Source organism: Mus pahari, chromosome 13 (genome assembly GCF_900095145.1).
Source record: "Mus pahari chromosome 13, PAHARI_EIJ_v1.1, whole genome shotgun sequence".
Classification (NCBI taxonomy): domain Eukaryota; kingdom Metazoa; phylum Chordata; class Mammalia; order Rodentia; family Muridae; genus Mus; species Mus pahari.
Window position 1 is genome coordinate 28051391 of NC_034602.1, and position 23218 is coordinate 28074608.

The following is a 23218-nucleotide window of genomic DNA, read 5'->3' on the forward strand; positions in this document are numbered from 1 at the left end:
GTTCCCCTTCTGACGACATAGGACAGTATCTGGAGGCTCTGTATGCTTTACCTTGGCATGTCCCTCCTCATAGATTGCTCAACCTATGCCCAGTATGATTTGGCCACCCTGCTTCTTGCTGTAGCTGGGTACGTAGAGGGCAGAGCTAATTCAGCCGTGGAGGAAGCTGAGACTGGGATGGTAGCTGTAGCCAGGTGCCCTGTGTCAGGCCCAGGTCACTCACTCTTAGGTTTGGGTCATGCAGCCTCTGTCCCTGAAGAATCATAGGGAGAGGTGACAAGGTGAGTACTGTTGGTAGATGTAGCCGGTCAGCCAAGCTGCTGAGCCTGGTGCCTCTCCGGGGTTGTTCTTGACCAGCGCATTCTGAGCTGCAGGACACCCATAGTCATTCATCCTGTGCTCCAACAGTGGCTTCACCACACCCAAAACCCAACTCCTCCTCAGCACCACCAACCCTGGCACAAGATCTCACACCTCAGAGCCATAGCAGGTGACAAGGGCCCAGCTGGACATAAAGATTCAGTCCTGTTCTGTCATGTGTGATTGATGATCTGAGAAGTGTGTGGGAAGGTGACATCATTGTAAAAATGTATATAATGTACTTACCAAACTATGACAGCTTGTCAGTTTTATGGACAACTGCCTAAATGTCATTCTGTGTGTGGCTATCATCTAACAGTGCAGAGCTCTCACAGACATCCCCAGCATGTGGCTGAGCATGGCAGGGGAGATGGGACCACACACTGCACAATGCCCCCCACCCCCGAACCCTTCATTACAAAACACCACACAGCCTTGCTACATTTACAAGACAATTTATTTTTTGAACTTTTTCCTCTTAAGAGCCTTCCATTCGCCCTCTTGCGTGGCCAGGCTATTAAAAAGCTGTTTTACTTTACGCTTTCTTTCCGCATCCCTAAAAAGAAAAAAAAAAAGCAAGTGTTAATTCAACATCAGTTCTCAGGGTATTTTGCCTTTCTTCTGTTCGAACACTAACAATTCAGAACCATGTATGCATGACTCTACCCTCAGTCCTGCAAAGGCTGCCAAATATTGGTCACCGTACTCCCTGGTGCTGAGAGACCCAGCAGTCTCTTAAGTGTGGTGTCACACCATAGCGGTGCCCTAGTCCGTACGCGCAGCCCCTCACCGTTCCATGATCTCCGAGAGCTGCATCCTGGCCAGGAACTGATTGTCCTTTCGGATCTCTCGGACGGCGCCCTTAAATTCCCGCTTGTGTTTGTGGATCAGCCTTTTCCTTTCCTGCTCTTCCTTAGTGCTGCCTTGTCTCCGTCCAAACTCCAGCCTAGAGTCAGAGTCCAAAGGCTCCAGAGGTGAGCTGACTGCCGACCGACCGCAGTGTCTCCCGTCCCAGGCTGAAGCAGCTGCACCGCCCACCTCTAGCCCACAGACAGTCCTGGCCTCCCTCCGCAGGGTCCCCCAACTCACACTTTGACTAGCCGGGGGGTGAACTGCTTCAGTGGGACGGGCTTGCTCTTCTCACACACCAGCGGCCGGCAGTGCTGCTTCTGGCTTTCCATTTCTGACAATATGCTACGAGACAGCTCCTGAGGAACATGTAAAGGCATGGTCAAGAGGTCTCCTAGAGGCCACACTTGCCGCTGCCTACTCTACACCCACGGGGCTGTGTCAGGCGCAGCTTGGCTGCGTTGCCATCCTCTATATAGGGAACAGCATGCAATCAGGACCAGCAGATGGTTCAGCAGGTAAGGTCTTCTGCCACCAAGCCTGAGTTCCATCTCTAGAAACTAAATTTCAAAGGCATTGCCCTCTGACCTCCGTATATACGCCAATGCATAAATGCCCCCACACCCAGTGAGAAAGCTGTAAATGGGAGAGCTTGTATCCAGAGAGTAGCATATGGCCTTTCTGCAGGGACACACTGGCAAGGCACCATCAGCACAATTGTGATTAAAGCACACAGGACAACCGTCACTGCCTAGGTGACCTGCAGTGTGTGGAGGCAAGCTGTCAGAGCAGCATGACTGTCAGGCAGAACAGGATTCCTGCTCCCACACAGCTAAGACACGTCTCGCTAAGGCCGTGGCTTCCAGAGATCCCTGAAGACTTCCAGGGAAGCCTGTAGAAGCCAGCTCACTGATGTTAGGCTTGTCCCTACCCCTCACACAATGTGCTCTGGATCCCAATTTGCTTGCCTCCCTGCACCCATTGTATAGTCTTGGTCCATCTAAATGTCATGTGAGAACTCAGAAACTACAAGCTCCATAACCCTAACTGGCCTGCCTAAATCTGTAGGACCAGGGATCCCTTTAAAAAGAAGGAACAAACGCTGTCCACAGTGACTCGGTTTGAAGAGGTGCTAGCGACTCAGTACAGTCAAGGAATGGCTTGCTCCAGACTTGGGGGACTCAGCAATCAGGAAAGGCAGGGTCTGTCTTCAAATGGTACAGAGGCGAGGGCATAATGTGTACAGGAAAGGTCAGACCATGGGCAAACGGCACACAAAGCTCTGGGCAGGGGCCAAGGAAGATCAACTGTGAACATCACCAAAACCGAGGGAAAGCCTGTCAGAAGCCCAGAGTGCAGGTGGGGAGGCCAAGGGAAGGTCACTCTGGCCTCCACTGTAGCCTGCCCTCTGTCTTCTATTTTGAATGGAGAAGCCACTGGGGTAGGGTACAGAGGAGACAACATGCCTAAGAAGTTGGGCTGGGATGTGGATAACTGATGATGGGGTGGGAGCGGCTGAAGGCAGAGGACAGGAGATCAGTCAGGAACAAGGGGCACAAGATAGTGAGGAGGGGCAGGGTAGGGACCAAGTGCAGGCATGAAGAGCTGCTGACCACCACACATGCTAAAACATCAAAGCCATGTTTAGACAAATGGGGGCTCCAAGCCCCAAGTGAGGGATGGAGAGGTCCCCCTCAGAAACTGTGGGGTACAGTGCTTTGGATGGCATGGGACGAGAGTGGGGCCATCTTCCCTTTGTGCTTATGAGATTGTAGACAGTTCTGGTAGACTTCCCTGTGATGCCTTGTAAGCTGCAACTTCAATGACAAAAACACTAAGCTGGTGCCGGGTCCTGAAGAGCCTGGGACAGGGCAAGGCACCTAGTGACCGGAAGGCCTCACCTGAAGTTCTTGGGGGAGGCTACAGTCTGCAAGATGCTTCGCCAGGAGGGCTTGATGGGGCCTGACGATGGCGTGGAAGGACGGCAGTGCCCGGTACATGAGCACACAGTGCTTCAGCAGGCTCAAACACGAGGCTACGCAGGATAGCCTACAAGGGCACAGGACAGTGAAAGGGACTCAGCTCATCCTATTTCAGTAGTTACTCAGAAGCCAATGAAACGTCTCACCCACAGCTCAGAAAAGCTAAGTGGGATTACATCAGCAGAAAGGCTAAATGGCTCATTATGGTAGTCTAGGAAATACTGTTTACCCAGCAGAAAGAAGCACAAGACATGCAACAATACTTTAAAATGCAGACTCAGTTTCAGTTCCCAATCAAATAAGTATACTTTGAAAACAATGCTGCACATGTTAGGACATGTATTCTAGATGTCCCTGGGGTGTCACACATACCTGGTGTGATTTGTCTCAGTCGCTGTCAGGGTGCTCAGTCTATTTGCCCAGTGCAAGGGGAGGCTTCTCCTCTGCCAGGTGGTCACATCTGCTTTGTCAGAGACCACGAGCAATTCCGAGTTCTTCCCAAGTGCTCTAAAAGGGTGCACCAGAGTGGAACCTGAATGCCAAGTGTGACAGGTCAGAAAGGACCCGGGTATCAGGAACCTCAGAGGGCCTGCTCTGGAGGGGCTCAGCCTTTAAAAGTTGTCTGTGCACCAAGCTGCCGGGTCTCGATAGATAGCGGTGAGCACTCATTCCAGCTATCCAAACAAGCACGGAAAGGACGCCTGTGCTGGGTAGTGGTGGCGCACACCTTTAATGCCAGCATTCAGGAGGCAAAGGCAGGTGGATCTCTGAAATCGAGGCCAGCCTGGCTTAGACAGTTTCAGGACAGCTAGGGTTACACAGAGAAACTGTCTTGAAAAACCAAACCAAGTAAATAAGTAAATAAAAATAGACAGGATACCTGTGGGGAAAGCTGCAGAGGGGATGGAGAAGGCACTGTGCCTCACTTAATGTAGAACCGGCTAACAACACAATTCCTATGGCCTCGTTCAGGTTACACACATGGTTTAAGCACTTAGATCATAACCAAGATAGCCTTATCCTCGTAGGGATGTCATGCCAGCACCCTTACAGGTAAATGAATTAGATATAGAGAAAGTAAAATGGATTCCAAAACCAAAATAGAGGGAAGAGCAGCCAGCATGCCGGGAAGTAGGTAGGCTGAGTTGGCCAGAGGTCTGAGCAGGCTGAGAGAATGAAAAAAATGGACCCTGGCAAAGACCTGGAAACATCAGTTAATGATGGAGGAAGAGGAACACGCTGGGCCAGAGTTCAGGCACGGTTAAATGGAAGTGGCTGGGTACATGGGGGCAAGTGCATGGTCAGCTTGTTTCAATCTCCTACTCGGCCACGGGACCACCTTCTTGACTGCACTCCAGTCGCTGCACTTTTTACTGCAGTGTCCTCTCCAGGGACCCATACCAATCTGTGACAGGGGTCAAGCTGGATGGCTTGTTCTTAGGCCAAGCCTGATACCCAGGGGCAGGCAGTGTTTGTAGAGCAGTACCACAGGGGAGCTCTGTGCAGGAGCATTATGTGACAAGAAATCCAAGGGATGGTGGCAACTGGAGGACTGTACTGAGTCACCGTCTGGCTTCGGATGAGGGCACCTGACTGCTGGGGCGCTCAACACTATACCCGCATCTCAGGCTGTGCCTTGTTTCAGTTAAGACTGGGAACTCTGCAGTACTCTGGCTCCCCCTAGCTCTCCTTCCTAGAGTCTCAGCTTACAGACTGCACTGAGAGTGCTGGCCATATTCAGTAGAAATCTGGGATTGGTAGTGTACACCTGGAGTATCAGCTACAAAGGAGGCAGAGGCAGGAAATCATTTGAGTCTAGGGATTTTAGACCGGCCTAGGAAAAAGACACGGTATTACTATGATTGTTGCTATTATTAAATAGGGTTTCTCTGTGTAGCCCTGGCTGCCCTAGAACTTGCTCTGTAGACAAGGTTGACCCTGGACCCAGAGCGCTACCTGCCTCTGCCTCCCAAGTTCTGGGACTAGAACTAAATGCATGTACCTCCACAGCTGGCTGAGATTGTATCTTAATAAAAACGGGGGAGGTCGGGGCTCAATCCTTATTACCCTTCCTAAGTGTGAAAGAGGGAGGTGAGATTAATTTTCGTCATGTATTTAGTCCCAAATACTTAAAGTTCCAACACTTGAAATCTGCTGCAATACTTTACATGGCTTTAGCATCAGCCCTGGAGAGATGACCACGCCAGTCTGAGGCTGGCATGCAATGTGTATTCACTGCATACACATGGATTCAGAGAAAGAGAGTTGGTTCCTGGATTGCAGACTTCAGAGGGTTTTCAATGTTCTCTCAACTTTCCAGAATGTGTATATAAATACTTAAAAACAAAACAAAACAAAACTCTAATGCATATTTAAAAGTCTCCGTAATCAGCTCACCTTGGCTCTTCGTGTTTGGAGTTGCTATATAAAGAATCCCAAGTAGAAAATTGAACAGCTCGGGGATGAACCTCTGAGACAGAGACACGTACTCCAGGAAGAAGCAGCACACAAGCAGGCCCTTTATCACATCTTGTAGCGACATGACGGGACACTAGGGAGGAACCCGCAGAGACAGTTACTGCCTTGGAATCATGTTCTAGTACACGAGACCGGGCACACAACTAGCACCCCACTGAGTATCACAGGAGGCTCTGCCCTCTGATAAAGAGGCTCACTGACTACGAAGGCTGCATGATCCTGGGGCACGGTGAGCAGTGTGCCCATAGAGGAAAAGGGCAGTCAGACTCGGTAACTACTACTATTTGCAAGCCTGTCTGGAGTCACACTCCGCATACAATTTCGCACTGTTAAGCCTCCCACCCCAGCTCTCTCCACCAGGCTCTATCTGGAATGGCTCATGCAGGGAGCTCGGGCTGGGACGGGGCTGCTGTCTGACCTGGAACTCCTGATCTCCACAGGTTCTCACGAGCCCTTTAAGATAACCAATTTTATGCCAAATATTAATGGTCAATAACTGTGGACTTATTTTTGTTATTTTTAAGACCGGCTTTCTATACTGTTCAAGCTTGAACTGCTGGATTCATGTGACCCCTGTGTCACTTGCAATTGAGACTACAGGCTGTTGGGATGTGAAAGTACACTCTTGTTTAAGATAGTCCGGAGATGTGGGGATGACCCCACCCACCTTTGGAAGATGGGACCCACCTTAGTAAGCATCTGGCTCATACACAGCAGGGCAGGGGTCACAACTGGATGCCAGAAATCAGATGTTGGAAACAACAACCCAGTGATTTTCAAATAAATGAGCTGGAAAGGAAGTGTTATACAAATAAAAGGTAAAGTGATGTTTAAAAAGGTCCCATAGCACAACTGGTCTTAAAAGTCCTAGTGAGATACAGCAGGCACTGACAAGCCACCACAACTCACTCTACTCACTCTAGGTCAGGGCCTCCCTCAATACCTCCCAGGACACACCCGCACTCTCACACCTTCCCGCATGCAGCCCAGCTCATTTGGAATGTCCAGAAGGATAGGTTTGTTCTACCCTGTGAGCTTGGAAAGGTCTTCAACCGTCATCTCTAGCCTGAAGAACTGGGGCTTCGGGGTAACAAAACTACTGTACTGGCTGGTTTTGTGTGTCAATTTGACACAGGTTGGAGTAATCACAGAGAAAGGAGTTTTAGTTGGGGAAATGCCTCCATGAGATCCAGCTGTGGGGTATTTTCTCAATTAGTGATCAAGCAGGGAGGGCCCCTTGTAGGTGGTACCACCTCTGGGCTGGTAGTCCTGGGTTCTATAAGAGAGCAGGCTGAGCAAGCCAGGGGAAGCAAGCCAGTAAGTAACATCCCTCCATGGCCTCTGCATCAGCTCCAGTTTCCTGACCTGCTTGAGTTCCAGTCCTGACTTCCTTTGGTGATGAACAGCAGTGTGGGAAGTGTAAGCTGAATAAACCCTTTCCTCTCCAACTTGCTTCTTGGTCCTGATGTTTGTGCAGGAATAGAAACCCTGACTAAGACAGCTAGGGACCCGCTTGCCTCACTGGACACCAAGGGATATCCTGTGTCTGCTTGGTAGGGTATAGGCATGTCTCAGCAGCCAGTACCTGCAGTTGTTCTACTCCAAGCGTATGTGAAAGCAGGAATAACCAAAGGCATCAGGAAACCCTCCAGTGCACCTAGAGCTTTGCCAATTTGCTCAAGCATACTTAGAAACCAGCAGGCACACACTGGAAGAACTCCCTTCTGGTCAGGCAGGGACTCTGCATCACTGCAGAATGACTACATCCCTACCCCATTTTGAGGTTAGGTGTAAAGAGAGCCTTACTAGCTCCGTGGTCTGGCAAGTTTCTTGTATACCACAGCTCCTTAGTGCAGCAGCAAGAGAACCACAATATGAGCTATAGAGCTACTACTGTACTGGCAGCCGTGTCCCAGCGCCAACAGGGTCATGTGAAGTTTAGTATATCGTGAACACTCATATTAGCTTATCTGAGCAGGTATAATTATAATTAATATTCCCTGACCCCCAACAAAAGAGATGCTGAGAGAGGATGAAGAGCCTACACATGACCATGTGGCTTGAAAGGACTTGGTACTTAATACTTTCCACCCCAAATTAATGTCTACAACAGCACCCAACAGCCCCGGCTCCAATAAGAAGTGAGCTGGGAGCCAGGCGTAGTGGCGCACGCCTTTAATCCCAGCACTTGGGAGGCAGAGGCAGGTGGATTTCTGAGTTCGAGGCCAGCCTGGTCTACAGAGCGAGTTCCAGGACAGCCAGGGCTACACAGAGAAACCCTGTCTCGAAAAACCAAAAAAAAAAAAAAAAAAAAAAAAGTGAGCTGGGGAGGGTCAAGAAGACCCACGTAACTAGTAAGCTGACTCAGGCCAGCTATCTTTCAGCATGAATAGAAAAGACATAACAAAACCTTAAGCACCTGTGAGTCACTGCTGACTCATTTCAACACAAGCACAAGAAAACGAAGCAGCCAGCACAGCTGAGTGCTCTTCAAAGGTACTAATTCAGTACAGGAGTATGGCAAAATTGTTAAGATATCGGAGACTTAAATGGTTCTCAACATTTGAAAGAAAAGAATGCAGGCTGGAATCATTCTGCAGAAAGTGGTTTTGTTTGTCTTAAACTCCATCTCTACCATTATGATTTGGCATAGCTCTATGTAGTCTTTTTTTTTTTTTTTTTAAAGACTTATTTATTATAAACTACAGTACACTGTAGCTGTCTTCAGACACTCCAGAAGAGGGCGTCAGATCTTGTCATGGATGGTTATGAGCCACCATGTGGTTGCTGGGATTTGAACTCCGGACCTTCGGAAGAGCAGTCGGATGCTCTTACCCACTGAGCCATCTCACTAGCCCAGCTCTATGTAGTCTTAAGCCAGAATTCTCCTATACATCAGTCATTAAGAATGTACACTCACAGCCGGGCGTGGTGGCGCACGCCTTTAATCCCAGCACTCGGGAGGCAGAGGCATGCGGATTTCTGAGTTCGAGGCCAGCCTGGTCTACAAAATGAGTTCCAGGACAGCCAGGACTATACAGAGAAACCCTATCTCAAAAAACAAAACAACACAAAAAAAATGTACACTCACAGGCTAGACCTAGGCCTCCCACACATATGTAGCAGATGTGCAGCTTGGTCTTCATGTGGGTCCCAAACAACTGGAGCGGGGGCTAACTCCAAAGCTGTCGACTGTACATGGGCTATGCTGTTCTAGCTGGGCTGCCTTGTCTGGCCTCAATGGGAGAGGAAGCACCTTGACTCCCAGAGACACGACGTGCCAGGGTGGGGGATACCCAGGGGAGCCCCCATGCACTCAGAAAAGGGGAAAAGGAGGGAGGGGGAGGGATTAAGGGAGGCAGTAAGCAGGATATAAAGTAAAAAAAAAAAAAAAATCAAATTAAAATAGAGAAAAAGATAAAGACTATATGCTCTTCTCTCATATCTTGCTGCAGTTCTCTCAGATCATTCTAGAAGGTCTAGCAGGGTTGTTCAAGCTGTCACCTTTCAATATGACGCTGTCATCTACAAATGTATCCAGCCACATTCATGGGAAATATGGGACACATGGGCTCACAGGCTGGACACCTCTCAAAGCCTCGAGCATGGGACGCAATGCCAACCATTCTGTATGACTCAAAATAAACTTGGTTTCCAGTGGATGCAAAGAAAGGATCTGATGAGCCCTGTCTCTGCTTACCACATCCAACCCTGGAAATGCTGCCCGGCCTCTGGTCTCAATCATTTCTTCCATCTCGTGCATGGCATCTCGGAGAACAAATCTCATGGAGTCACTTGCAGATTCAGGAAACATCTGGCAAAGATTATACAAGGGCCTGTTAAATGAAAACATAACAAAGATGACTTTAGATAACAAGAGCAAATATCAAAAACAAACCTCAAAACTATGTTCCTGTACAGTCAGCAAGGAAGAACAGGTAGCCTGCAGATGGATATACATTTTTGCTTTATGGTCGCTGGGTACTGAACCCCATTTCATACTCTACTGCTGAAATGAGGCCAGCCTGAAGAGTTCACTTTTCTTACTGATGGTTGACCTTTCTAGTAGTCCAGGTGACATTTCCAGTAGCGTTTTATAATAATATATACTGTTTTTGCCATTCTCTAAAACCCTGGTCAGTGTTTAAGTGGTGGTAGGATATGTGAGGTCCCATGGCTGCTTATAATATCAATACTGTTGGGAGCATAGTCTAAGTGTCGGCCATAGCACTATTCCTCCTCACAAACACTGTGTAAGAGTACCTTTGTGTAAATGCAGGTGACACAGTCTAGTCATGCAGTACACAAGTGGCTCGAGAGCGCCCCCTCCTTGTGCAGACTCTCCCTTATCCCACATGCCAGCACACAGCTACTGACAGAGATCAGTTTCTTCTGACCTTATAGCCACCATACAGAAGCAGGAACCCACCAAAGGGGTCACCGGTCACAACTGTGCTAAAGGCCAAAGCTTCGATAGTCACCCTTGGGCAAGACAAGTGGCCATGCTCTCAAGAAGGCACCCTCACACTCAAGCAAAGCACCTCCTGCATGGGTCCAGTGAGGCAAGGACCAAATGACTCTCAACCCTCCCACGGGGGGGGGGGGGATGAGTCTTCAGTGCCGATGAAACAAACAGACTAACGTACCAGTGCTGTAAATGAAAGGCTCACTAGCTTTGTTTTCGAATCAACTTGTTGGTAATGTGAGATTATCTTATCCCTGCATGGGTAGCATGTGTCAGAGGGAAAGCTGTGAGCAAGTCATGGCAGTGCTGTGTGGTCTCTGTATTGCTCTGAGGGCAGTCACCTGCCTGCTAAGGTCACACTGCCACTGACTGCCACAATGACACCAAACGTGTTTTATAACATTACATAGTATAAAACTGCAACTCAGCCCCGTATTCCTTTTGAAACAATCATTTTTACTTACACAACCAACTTATCGATGATCTTGAGGTCTGGTGTGCTGTCTGTAGCCAAATCTCCTATGTATTGCAAGAGGAAGCCAAACAATTTCTGCAGGGACACAGATTGGGAGATCATTCAGTGCCAAATACCAAATGCTAAGCCATAGCCGACAACTCCCAGAACACCTGCACGCTGGCCAGAGCCCACAGGGACAACAGACTTCAGAAGAGTACAAACAAAATACAAGCAAAAAACACTGCTAGAAACTGCTGGACACAGATGAAGAAAGACAGCTAAGGACAGGATACGTTCTTCATGGAATGGCAGATGGCGTGTAATTTATTAAAACCAAACAATGACCGAGGCACAGTAGGTAACTCATGCCAACTATTTCAGTACTCAGAAGCAGAGACAGACAAAAGTTTGAAGCCCTCTGGTCACAAAAGTATGCCCAACTCAAAAACAAAACAAAGCCAGGCGTGGTGGTGCACGCCTACAATCCCAGCACTCGGGAAGCAGAGGCAGGGAGAGCTCTTCGAGTCTGAGGCCAGCCTGGCCTACAATGTGAATTCCAGAGCTTCCAAAGATACAAGACCCTTTCTCACAAATAAAATGGAAGAAACAACAACAACAAAAACAAAAACAAAAAAAAGGGGGAGGAGGAGGAAGAGGAAGAAGAAGAAGGCAGCTGCATGGTCAGGGTAAGGACATGATAACCCCTATAAGGAACGGAGCCAATAGCAACTCATTTATTCAGTCTTGGCCACTTGACGGGCTGAGTCTCAGTTTCCTGACCTGTGATGGCTGCTCTGAGGCAGCTCGGAGCTTGACACCATGTGTGGCCTTCTGCTCCTCATTAAGTGCTTTCTGGTGTGATCACAGTGACAATGGATGGGAGGCAGGCCCTGAGCAAATACCAAGGCACTCGGTACTGTGTACCTCCAAGTAAGTCTAGCATTCACAGAAACAGGACTATGCTAATACTCTAATACCCAACACATTTATCTCAGCGTACTTCCAATTTTGCTTTGTTTCCTACTGCGAGACTCGGATGGTTGCACTTCTGAATTCTCTCCACCACCAAAAGTTGCTCTTCCATTGATCTTCCTGACAATAAAAACCTCAGCTCCTCAAAGGATTCAGGAGCTATCAAAAACACAAAACACATTTCACAGTTAACACTCAACAGGACAACAATCCACATGGCTACTTACATAGTAGGCACGGTTCCTTCATTTTGTGAAAAGTTATTTAACTTAATGTTATGTAAGGTGTTTATTTAACCTCATATATATCTACTATTATCCAGGGAGTCTGACATTACTTAGATGACTGTACCCAAATCATGTACCCGAGGACAGCCCCAAAGCAAAGATAACCCATGGATTTCATCGAGTAGTAATTTGCCTGAAGACCACAAACCATGAGGCATCTCTGTGGCAATGCTGGTTTCAGTAGAGATGTCAGACAGGATTAAAGCACATGCATGCAGCAAACCATTTCTGAGACTCATACATCAAGTCTCCTCCCTGGAAGCCAGCTTGGCTCACTAACTTTCTATTCTGGAACTAACCTTCAGTCACAGAACAAGTCAGGGTTGCTTGCTATAACTGGAGAGTTCTTCTCTATGTTTCAGATCAAAGAACGCTACATTTGATAAAAGGTTATTTGTTGTGGCTGGAGTATCCAGGTGTAAAGCCTTTGTACAGATGGCCCAGGAATCTCATCTACACTCTGCTTCAGAAAGGTGCCTGCGCCGGGCGGTGGTGGTGCACGCCTTTAATCCCAGCACTTGGGAGGCAGAGGCAGGCAGATTTCTGAGTTTGAGGCCAGCCAGGGCTACACAGAGAAACCCTGTCTCGAAAAAAAACCAAGCAAGCAACCAACCAACCAAAAAAAGAAAGGTGCCTGCTTCATCTCTGCAGTCATAGACCTCTCTGTGGCCATGGAACCGATAGGAGAAGTCATGCTAATATGCAGACCCACAGATACCAAGAATGACAGTCAGCCACACAGCAATGACATCACAAGTGGGAATGTAACCATGCACTCACAACTGCATCTCCAGGGAGGGAGACTTGAACATACACACAGTGGCCATTATTTAGAAAAACAAACCAAAACCCAACAAGCCCTGGGGATTGAATCTCAGCCTGAAAACAGAAAAAACAACTGTGTTTACCCGCAAAGACATAGGGCAGCTCAGCTCCAGCAGCCTTTTGAGCTTTCCGGTCATCCTTTGGCAGCTTCCCCGCAGGAGTCTGACGTTGCTCTTTCTTTGGTGTCTCGTTCTCCTCACTCTCTGCATTAGATTCTAGGTCCGAGTGCCTGTCTGGGCCCTCACTCTCTTCTGAGTCCTCATGGCTCTCATCCTCTTCCCCCTCTTCCTCACTCTCATCCTCTCCCTCTTCCTGGTCATTCTCTTGGCCATCTGCTTCCTTGCTTTGCTCTTCCTGGACATCTTCAATGTTCATCTTCCCATCCTAGAAAAAGATCATGCTGACCACGGTTAGAACATTGCAGCAACACCAGAATACCATGGCAGCGTGGTATCCTTCTTTCTCATCTGCTTGGGCCTCCTCGTCCACTTCCCTGAGGTACCCTACGCCACAGGAAGGGGAGCTCTCCCATAGTGCTTTGGTTAGTTCCCTGAGTGCTCATGCATTTGAAGCTTGGTCCTCTGTGGAGCTGTGAGAGGGGATGGGGGCACTAAGGGATGAGGCCTAGAGACGGTCTTTAAGTCAGGAAGGCCTGCTCTCAGGAGTGAGCATAGTGTAGTCCCCGTTCATGGGGATTATTAAGGAACATACATGCCTGGGCCTTCCCCCTCCCCTGGACTTCCTGCCCAAGCCACATGGCCACTGTCTCTGGCATGGATTCCCATCAATAAGGCCCTTGCCAGGGCTCAGCTAAAGGCGGCACAAACCCCTTAAACTTCTCGTAGAGACTATTGCAGCTCCCAGAGAACCCTGAGCTGGGATGCTGGGAAAAATTTGGGTTTTGCCACAGAGCTTATGAAAGTGAAAAGCTGATGGTATCTTGTGAGGGCCTGGGGGTAGGGAACAGAGGAGACAACAGTGCCTTGGGGCTGGACCTGCTCGTGTAAATGGCTTTTTTTGGTATTTTTGTGTTGTGGATAGCCCTGGGGTTAATTATATTTGATGTAAAGTCCGTTCTCCTATGAGGTGGTTGTGAACAAGGAATGAGTCAGCACTCAGGTGATTTCTTGTAAACCTTCTTCCCACCTTAATTGGTAAAATAAAGGAGAGTAGATGATTGGGCAGAGAGAGGGAAAGTGGATCAGAAGGAGAGAAAAGGAGGTTAGGGGGGTGGCGGAGGAGGAGGAGGAGGAGGAAGAAGAGTAGAGCAGAAGCACCTGGCCTGGAGAAACTGCAAGTTCTAAGGGGTCTCATAGATGTGGAAGATGGCATTGTAGCAAATATACAATGAGACATGACAAAAATTGTTTATAAGGTTTCAATATTCCAGCTATAGTGAACCCCTGAAAGAATACTAGAAAATGTGTTTTTTAAAGGAGGCAGGGGACACCTTACCTTGTAAGAAAGCAAGCGCCTATCGTCTTTATCCAGTATAAAGCCATCATTTAAGTCATCTGCTGATGTATGTTTTGGTTTCTTTTTATTTTCATGTTCATCTTTTCCAAGCATTCTTCGAAGTCTTTCAGCCTAAGGCAGTAAGGAAAGAGAAGTCACAAGCTGTGTTCGTCAAATCTCTGCAGACACCGAGGTCCTGAAGAGGCCTGTGGCAGCAAGCTAAGGCAGTCAGCTGCTCAGTATCTGCTTAAACACAATAAACTAAGACTCTGAATGCACGGGCAACGGTTGTTTGTGGGAGACTGGTACAGAGAAAGGCCTCATATACTGTTTGTATTTAACTTCATATGATCATCTCACAAGTGAAAAAGACACATGTCTGTACCAATGTAAAATTTAAACACAGCACAATTCAGCCCATCTTCTGAGATAGAGCAGAAAAGCCAAGCCTGCCGCACTCAGGCCTCAGGTGAGGGAGCTGAGCCTCTTGGGTGTCCAGCAGGGCCAACCACTCAGTTACAAGTCACCCTTACCTCTAGCTTCTTGAGCCTCTCTTGCTCCTCCTTTGCTAGTTCCTCTTCCGTTTTCATCCTGTTAGAGGGCTGTGCCTTCATTTCAAAGCCAAGCTCACGAACCATCATGTCATATGCATCGGGCTAAGGGGAAAATAAGATGTTCTTCAGAATTGTTTACAGAAAGTAAAGAACACCATTATTGACTGGACGTCATATATAAGGAAGGGGACAAACCATGCCTGAGTCTTTTCTTCTGCACGGACAACTGTTCCTGGGGCTAGTGAATGGCTCAACAATTACGAGTACTTGCTGTTCTTGCATAGGACCAGAGTCCCTGGCCCCTATACTGTGTTCCACAGATTGAGATCCAGAAGATGCTGCCCACCCCTGGCCTCCACAAGTACCCACACACAAATTATTTCCCCACCTAAATAAATAAATAATTAAAGTGTTGTTGTAATTAGTTCTAAAAACTGAAAAGCAGGTAGATATGTGGGCTACATGGGCATTTCTGCTCGTGAAAAATTATTATTGTTCTATACACTCATATAATTTATATATTATATATAACATATATATTTATATTATTAGCATTATTTTTGAGCCAGGGTTTCTCTGTGTAGTTCTGGCTGCCCTGGAACTCGATCTGTAGAGCAGACTGGCCTCAAATTGTGGTGGCATACATTTTTAACCCCAGCACTTGGGAGGCAAAAACATATCACCTGCTGGGCATAGTAGCATGCCTGGGATCCCAGCATGTGGGAGGTGGCAGCGGGAGGCCAAGGTCTCTCTTGGTGAAACCTATCTCAAAAAAAAAAAAAAAAAAAAGGGCAAGCCATAACCCACCCAAACTAACAAGTGTACTGGTGTAACAAAAATAACCACTATTCATCTGAGCACTCAGCCTAAAACATAGGCAACTACACGAGTCCCAGCAATGCTATGGCTGACTCAGACGCATGGCCACGTGGTGGTATAATCTAGTAAAATCCTATTTCCTCAGGAGAATCGTCCTACTAAACAAATGGACCATTTTCAACAGTTTAGGAGAAATTTAAAAAGCGTCACTGTCAAGAGGAAGAGAAAGCAAGCATTAAACAGACCACACATGAATGTAAGGACCGTAACAGAAGTTCAGCTAACAAACAACACGCGACTCTAAGGACCATAACACAAGTTCAGCTTTTCCTTGTTTCTACCCTACAGTACTTCTCACCTGAGAAACACTGTAATTCACTTAAAGTAGAGAAAAAGGTAACTTTTGGTCACTTCCACCCTGTAATGAACACGAGATAAACTAACTGAAAGTTGGTCAGCACCACAGCCCTTTATTCCCGGCAGGGGAAAGAAGTAGGCAGACTTCTGTGAAACTGAGGCAGGCATGGTCTACACAGAGTTCTAGGCCAGCCAAGGCTACATGGAAAAACTGTCTAAAATCAAATCCAATCAAAACAAAGAGGAAGCATTTGTAAGGCCTGCAAATGGCCCTGTGGACCCGAGTTTGCACACATACTAAAAGCCCCCCAAACAGTTAAGAGTCAAAGTCAACAGATAATAAGCTCACTGTAGCTTCTTGTGACGTGAGCTACCCACCTGGGGTTTTTCCTTTTTCTCTTTGTTTTCTGACTTCTTAGGTTTTCGTGACAGGAGAATCTGGATTTCTTTCCAGTCTTGGTCGAGCTTCTCTGTGAGCTCAAGGGCATCTTCTCGCTGAGCCTGTCTTTCCCTCTGGAAAAAAAATTCAGCAAATACAAACCACACACCATCATTATTAGACTTTCTTGAGTGGCCTGGAATCAAGGCCAAGGACACACACAATGACCCACTTCATATGAAACTCATCGACATGAAATAAAGGACCAGAAGCAAGTGGAAATCTCTAAGTCAAACAGAAATAACTTCCTGCTACTACACATCCAAATTCTGAGCAGTACACTGCAAGTCTAATAAGACATACTGTTTTACAAACACTAAAGCCAACAACAACATCAGAGGTGTAAACTTAATGGAGATGTAGAATATTTCTTTTCAAAATGAATGGTCCTATATTAAGTTCAGATAGGAATGAAATACAGCTGATAAATGCCCATGGGAAGGAAGTCTGACACATTTTGGTACTGTCCACAATAAGAACGGCAAGCAGCTCACCTTCTCTTGCTTTGACTTTGCAATGAGCTCCTCGATCAGTTCTTTCCGTGTCTTTGGCTTGTCTCCATCCTCACCCTCCTTCTGAGAGGCATTCTTGTGGACCCCACCACCAAAGTGGGAAGCAGTCAGTTCAGCTGGAAACAGACAGAAGAGTGTGAAGCCCGGGCTCTAACTCTTCAGCAACCTTAGGGTAGAACTCTGTCAACGCTTCTCCAAGGGCAGCTTTAAAAAGCTTTTTATACGTGATGTGAGTGTGGGCACTGTGTGTCATGGCAATCAAGTAGATGTCAGGGGACAACTGTGGAGTGTCAGTCCTCTCACTCTACCTTTATGTGGGTTTTGGGGATCAAACTCAGGTTCTCAGGCCATGGCAAAAGCAGCCCTGCCCCATCAGTTTCTCTGACTTGATTACATCATGTCTTTATTGCCTCCATATTAAGACAAAGCTCAACTTCATCCCCCCTTTTCTACTTTTGGTCTCACAGTAAAGCTTCCAGCGCCGTCGGCTTCATTTTCATCTCCCTGTCTTCTGGCATTGCCCTGGCTCCCCAGCGGAGTCTCACTGACCAGCTCCTAGTCTTCTTCGTCCCCCACTCTCTGCAGAAAGGGCTCTACTTGGCTTCCAGCCAACATGCCCAGGGCATCCTCAACAGATTCTCTCTTTGCCTTCTCCGACTCTTCGGGCTTCAGCTCTTCTTTTTCTGTTTTAACTACGTTTGTATGGAGACCTGTGTTCTATTCCACTGTATTCCTCCTATTGCCTTAGCACAGGCTCTCTCACTGAACCTGAACTCAAGCCCTACCAGCCCCAGGGATCCTCCTGCCTCTGTCCCCACAGTGCCATGCTGAGATTTTCCCGTGATGATGTTTCTAAAAAATTGTAATTATTAGTGTGTGTGTGTGACTGGAGTGGGGAGCGGGATTACATGTCACAGCACACATGTGGAGGTCAGAGGAGAACTCTGTGGAGTTGTCTGAACTCCCATTACCAGGCTTGAGGTACATGCCCAGTGTTCTCTCTGAGCAGTCCTGCTGACCCCACAGCTGGCCTTTCCTTATGTGAGTCCTAGGGATGTCCAGGCTTGCACCCACACTCACCGACTTGTACTCACTCACTGGCTTGCACTCACACTCACCAGCTTGCACTCATAATCACTGGCTTGCACTTACACTCACCAGCTTGCACTCACACTCACTGACTTCCACTCACACTCATTGAGTACCTCCTCAGCCCATGCCATTTTTCCAGTGTGTTCCTGCTCATTTGGTGGCCTCTGGTTCCTATCTCTCCAGCTGACCTTGGATGTCTCTCCACAGACTCCTCTAAATCTATGTAAAAGTCTTCCTCATTTCAGCGAATGGCAACCCAATCTCTCCATGGTTCAGGCCACGACCTTCACAGTCACTCCATTCCCCTTTCTCCCTCATTTATATCCAATTACTAGTAAATCCATCAGACAATGGGAGGTCCTGACATACATGGCTCAGTGGTCCCCCTTACCCACGTGGCTCTGCTGTGGACTTACCGAGAGCCACCAGCCTCCAGCAGTTCCCACCCCAGACCCTCCACATTCACTGTTTCTCCCATGCGAAGCCTCCTGGCTCCTAAGCTGATAGTCTTTGTTCAAATAACTTCTCAGTGAGCCTGGCAGTGTCTACCTGATGGTATTCCCAGCCTTCTCCTGGGACATATCACCCACACTGCCTCTCTCACAGACAAGAGAATTTAGTGATATAACTGTTTACCATCTGAGTCTGCCATCAACTGCCAATGTTAAGCATTTGGTATTTTGTTCTCTCACATTACTCAAGAACTTGCCCGTCACATAAACTGTTAATGAATGAATGATTGCTGAATCTCCTTGTCAATTTGGTCTATTTGATAGAGTGGTATATTAGTGCTAAGTGAGGTTAACATTCACTCTGCTTCATGTTGTCACCTACAGGCACAGGCTAAATACCAGTTCTTGCACAAAGCTGATCTAACAGACCAACATGCCATGGCTACATCTATTAGGTCAGAATTTATGAACATTTAGGGAGCTAGGCAATGCAGAAGAGCTCTCGCTGAGTCAATGAGGTGGCTTCCTGTGCAGCTAACTGTGCTTAGAGGTAAAACTGGCTATTGTGATAGGAATTAACAGTGCTTTATCAGTCCCTAAAGGTATCGGACACACATACCAACCTAAAGCTCTGAGACAAACACACAAAACAAAGAACAAAAGCAAAAACCCTGACCTATGCAGTTCATCAAGAGGTTAAAATATCATTTCCAGGAGAAAGTCCAACAAGAAACACACTATCCCTTGCTCCAAGCTACCAGGTTTCTGTAGAGGGCACCCCCACTTACCGGACAATGCCCCCCGGTCTTCAGTATCACTGTCACTATCCACAATGTCATTGTGTTTTTCAATGTCAGCCAAGGACTGGCCATAATGAGTCAATTCTTCATCTTCATTTAGGTTGTAGATGTTCTTTTTCTCATGATATCGCTTGACAAAAAGGGTTAACGTCAGTTACTTAAAAAGGGTTAACGTCAGTTACTTAAAATTATTACATTTATTTCCTAGAAAATTAAGTTATTTTCCACTATATGAGAGATACGATAGTACAACATGATCAGTATGAAAATTATTCTGATCATTTGAAAGATGACTGAAATATATGCACAGCTTGTAGAGAAAATACTTACCTAAGTCATTAGGCTAAGCTAAGCCCCTACTCAGTCTCCCCCTTGGTAATGGCTCCCCACTCGTCCTCCATCCACCAAAGCTGAAGGCAGGACCTCAACCGACTCTGGCACCAGTTACTCTTTGCTCTCGTGAAGGTATTATCTACTAGTAACTAGTATGTCTTCAAAGTACCTTACCCTTGTCTACGCAGATGGGACACACCCCTTGAGACATTTCCCCTGTACACAGCAGGCAAACCACTCAGAGTCGCACATGAACAAGGAGAAGCACCCTTCGCCATGGCAGGCCTTGTGTAAAGTTTAAAGCAAAGACTTCCCTGCCATTTTTTTCCCCCATACCTGTTGCTCCAGAGCAAATCTCTTCATCATCTTTTCCTCTGGGCTTATGTTGCTATTATACTCCCCAAAGCGTTTGTCTGTGAACACATTGGACTTGTTCCTTTCTTTGTACTCCTTTAGTAAAGTCTGGGTTCTCTGGAAAACACATCACACATCAATGATTCTCACACAAAAGCTCTACAATCTTCACTGAAGAGGCCACCAGAAGGGGTTGTAAAGTTGAGAAGAATATAGTTTGCCACTTTATTTAATGCTCATAAACAGTACAAGTGGAAGGTATACTGCATGAAACTCAAGGCTTTACTAGAAATGGCAGATGTGGCTGTTAGATGCCACGTTATTCTATTTTCAAATGTCCCCTCTGCCATCCTTGGCCTATAGTTTATACTGGTGAATTATTAGACAGTCATTTGTATTTTTTATAATGCATGCATTGAACCACATACAGGACAGTGTCAGCTCCTTGCAGTATGGATATTTTACCCAATTCAAAGGAAATTTCCTTATAAAGTTACAATGCTATTCCCTTTAAGGACAGACCTAGATGTGATCAAATACCATAGCGGTGAGGTTATTATTTATTTATTTATAATTTATTTATAATATAAATGTATTAAACTTTAAAATAAAATTTAGTAGTTAATTAAAAAAAAAAAAAGAAATTTCCTTCAATTTAAAGATCTCATGTAAACTGGATCCTTTATAACAAAGTACATATTAGTAGCTATGAAGGGCAAAGGCCAGGTCTTATCTCCTTTACAAATATTACCAATAAGTCTAACCTATTAATTTTCTCAAAGTAACCATGAGTAAGCCTTTTGCTTACTCATTTATTTATTTTTTTGAGACTCAACTGGAAGTTTTGAGTTTTACCATTAAGCCCTTAAACTCAGAGATTCACCTGTCTCCGCTTCCCCAGAGATTAAAGCCACAACACAAACGGCACTCACAAACTTTTTTTTTTTTTTTTTTAAAGCCAAAGAACATCAGCAGTTACATAGAGAATGCCATTTGTTGAACTGGTTTTGAAAGGAAGGTACAATATACTCTTGAGATGGGGGCCATAAGAACAAGGATGGAAGCTATGAGGTTATCCCCAAAAGGTACGACTCCAGTGACTTCCCAAGGGACAAGCTCATGAAATTCAGAGGAAGGACATTGTCCAAACATTCAAAGAGCATGCTCTGTGAACACTATTCACGGGTCGAATACTGTCATGGTCAAATCATACAGAGCGGTGGTACAGGGCAGCTCAGAGCTCAGAAGAGATGAACTCTTAGGCCCTGAAAGCTCCAAGAAGAGTCAAGAAGAATGTATACCTGGAAGATCCCAAGGAGGAAGGGTTTCCAGAGGAAGGGTATTCGATATCAAGCAAAGGAGAGGCAGTGTTATGCCTCAGTCCTGATCTTTTTGCTGGCTAGTTTAAATAAGGCAAACTTGACACAAAGTATAGTTATAAGATCCGGCTGCAAGCAAGCCCAAAGAACATTTTCCTAATTAGCGATTGACCGCGGAGGGCCCAGACTTTGTGAATGGGGTCACCTATGTGCTAGCGGTCCTAGGTTCTTTAAGAAAACAGGCTGAGCAAGCCATAGAGAGCAAGTCAGTAAGCAGCATCCCTCATGACTTCTGCATCAGCTCCTGCCTCTAATTTCCTCAATGATGGAAATATAGAAGTGTAAGCCAAATAAATCTTTTTCTCCCCAAATGGCTTTCACTAGCCACTGGGCATAGTAGGCAGATCCTATCCCCTCACCTTCCTGATGGCCCGAGCGCGGGACACCCCGGGCAGGCCCACATCGTGGCGCGTCTTCCTGCCAAGGATCTGGAACTTCTGCCGGTTGACTTTCACTTCAAATGGGTTTGGGTTAGTCTTCGCCGGGCCTCCGAACGCCCCTGCGGGCGCTTTGTGGACCTGCCTCCGCGCCCCAGTCCGCTTGGCTTTCCCCATGACATTCACTTCGCCACACTTTGGACGACAGCGCGTACAGACCAAGCAGTTCAAGAAACTCGTGCATAGGATGCAGATGTAAAACCACGCCCAGCTTCGTCTCGCGATGAGTGCGTCAGCTTTCCGTACTTCGCGAGAAGTACACAAGTGCTGGATGACACTGAGCAGGCTCTCCACTTTACTGGATTAAAGACTACAACTCCCAGGAGGCCACACTTCCTCGACTTCCTGGCGCTGGGCCTTATGGGATCTGTAGTGTCCCGAGAGCTGCCACAGTCTCCTCAGACGCCGCCCCGAGGGGAGCTCTCGGGCTCCCTCTGGAGGAAAACCGTTAGCCGGGGCCCAGCTGTCTTGCGAGTTAACTGGCGGCTGAGGTTGCGGCTGCCGGAGCCGTCGCCGCCGGAGACGACTCTCGAGTTTGTAGGCAACTTGGTCCGGTAGGGCGCGGCGAAGTTGAGTGCCGCCCAGGACCGGGCGCTAAGGAGAGAGTTACGCGCCCTGGGCCTGGGCGATGATGCTGAGAGGCGCTCGAGGTACCGCGCGCGGGCGCCGATAGCGGAAGCCCCTCGCCCGGACAGCAACAAAGCTGGAACCCGCAGCGAGCCTTCCCCTGTCCCATCTCCGCGGCGACAGCGACGGCGACGACAGCAGCGCTCCCGGTGGCAGTGGTGGCGACCCTGGAGGAGGCGGAGGAAGAAGCGACAGAGGCGTTCGCTGTCGCGGAGGGCCAGCATCCAGAAGCCGCGTTCCCCAAAGGACAAGGGATGCCCGGAGACTGCTGCTGCGGATTTAGGATCTCCTCCCGAGCAGCCTTCCCCGTCTCCATTGCCTCGACTCCGAAAAGTTCGACGTCGGAAACCGCGGCAGCGACTGCGCAGGACAGCGATCATGGAACTCGAGAACTTCGTGGCCAACAATCTGTTGCTGAAGGCCCGGCTAGGTGGGTGCACCCCGGGCTCCCCGTCTCCCCGAAGGTAGCGCCTCCTAGGAGCTTAATCCTGGAGAGAATCCTGATCTCCGTGGGACCTTTACATTGTCTAATAAGGGAGTTTTGATTCTACTGGAATCAATTCTGGGTTGGAGCTGCTGCTTAGTGGGTGTCAGCCAGTGGTCCTAGGCTAACTTTTGTTGTGTTTTGAAACAGTAGCGCTAGCCTAACAGGCACCAGGGGCTGATTGAGTTCCATCCCACTGTCAGCGCTGCTAATCTGAAAGACAGAGTATGGAAAGGTATGCATTGCACACTTTCTAGGGCTTCTTGATTACCCAGGCAAAGGTTCCTTGGGAAGTAGACGCTCTTAAGAAGCTTTAATGTAGCCGGGCGTGGTGAATCCCGGCACTCGGGAAGCAGAGGCAGGCGGATTTCTGAGTTCGAGGCCAGCCTGGTTTACAGAGTGAGTTCCAGGACAGCCAGGGCTATACAGAGAAACCCTGTCTAGAAAAA

General features: G+C 47.5%; 2 protein-coding genes across 2 annotated transcripts in view; one reads left to right on the forward strand and one right to left on the reverse strand.

The window, feature by feature from the left end:
* Positions 1-804: 804 nt before the first annotated feature.
* Positions 805-21872, reverse strand: Nop14 (NOP14 nucleolar protein). The gene is made up of 18 exons (XM_021210764.1): positions 21581-21872; positions 19825-19959; positions 19144-19285; positions 16794-16927; positions 16239-16373; positions 14664-14786; positions 14131-14262; positions 12759-13059; positions 11592-11722; positions 10599-10684; positions 9370-9505; positions 6357-6458; positions 5589-5742; positions 3564-3723; positions 3111-3258; positions 1450-1568; positions 1151-1306; positions 805-916 (listed from the first exon to the last, which is right to left on the reverse strand). Exons 1-18 carry the CDS (start codon positions 21773-21775, stop codon positions 817-819), a joined length of 2589 nt encoding a protein of 862 aa, XP_021066423.1. The 5' UTR covers positions 21776-21872; the 3' UTR covers positions 805-816.
* A 236-nt stretch (positions 21873-22108) lies between these two features.
* The window catches only part of Grk4 (G protein-coupled receptor kinase 4), a 104051-nt gene continuing 102941 nt past the window's right edge, over positions 22109-23218 (forward strand). The window contains exon 1 of the mRNA XM_021210771.1: positions 22109-22715. Within this exon, the coding sequence (XP_021066430.1) occupies positions 22664-22715 (52 nt within the window). The 5' untranslated portion in view covers positions 22109-22663. The remainder of the gene's footprint in view (positions 22716-23218) is intronic.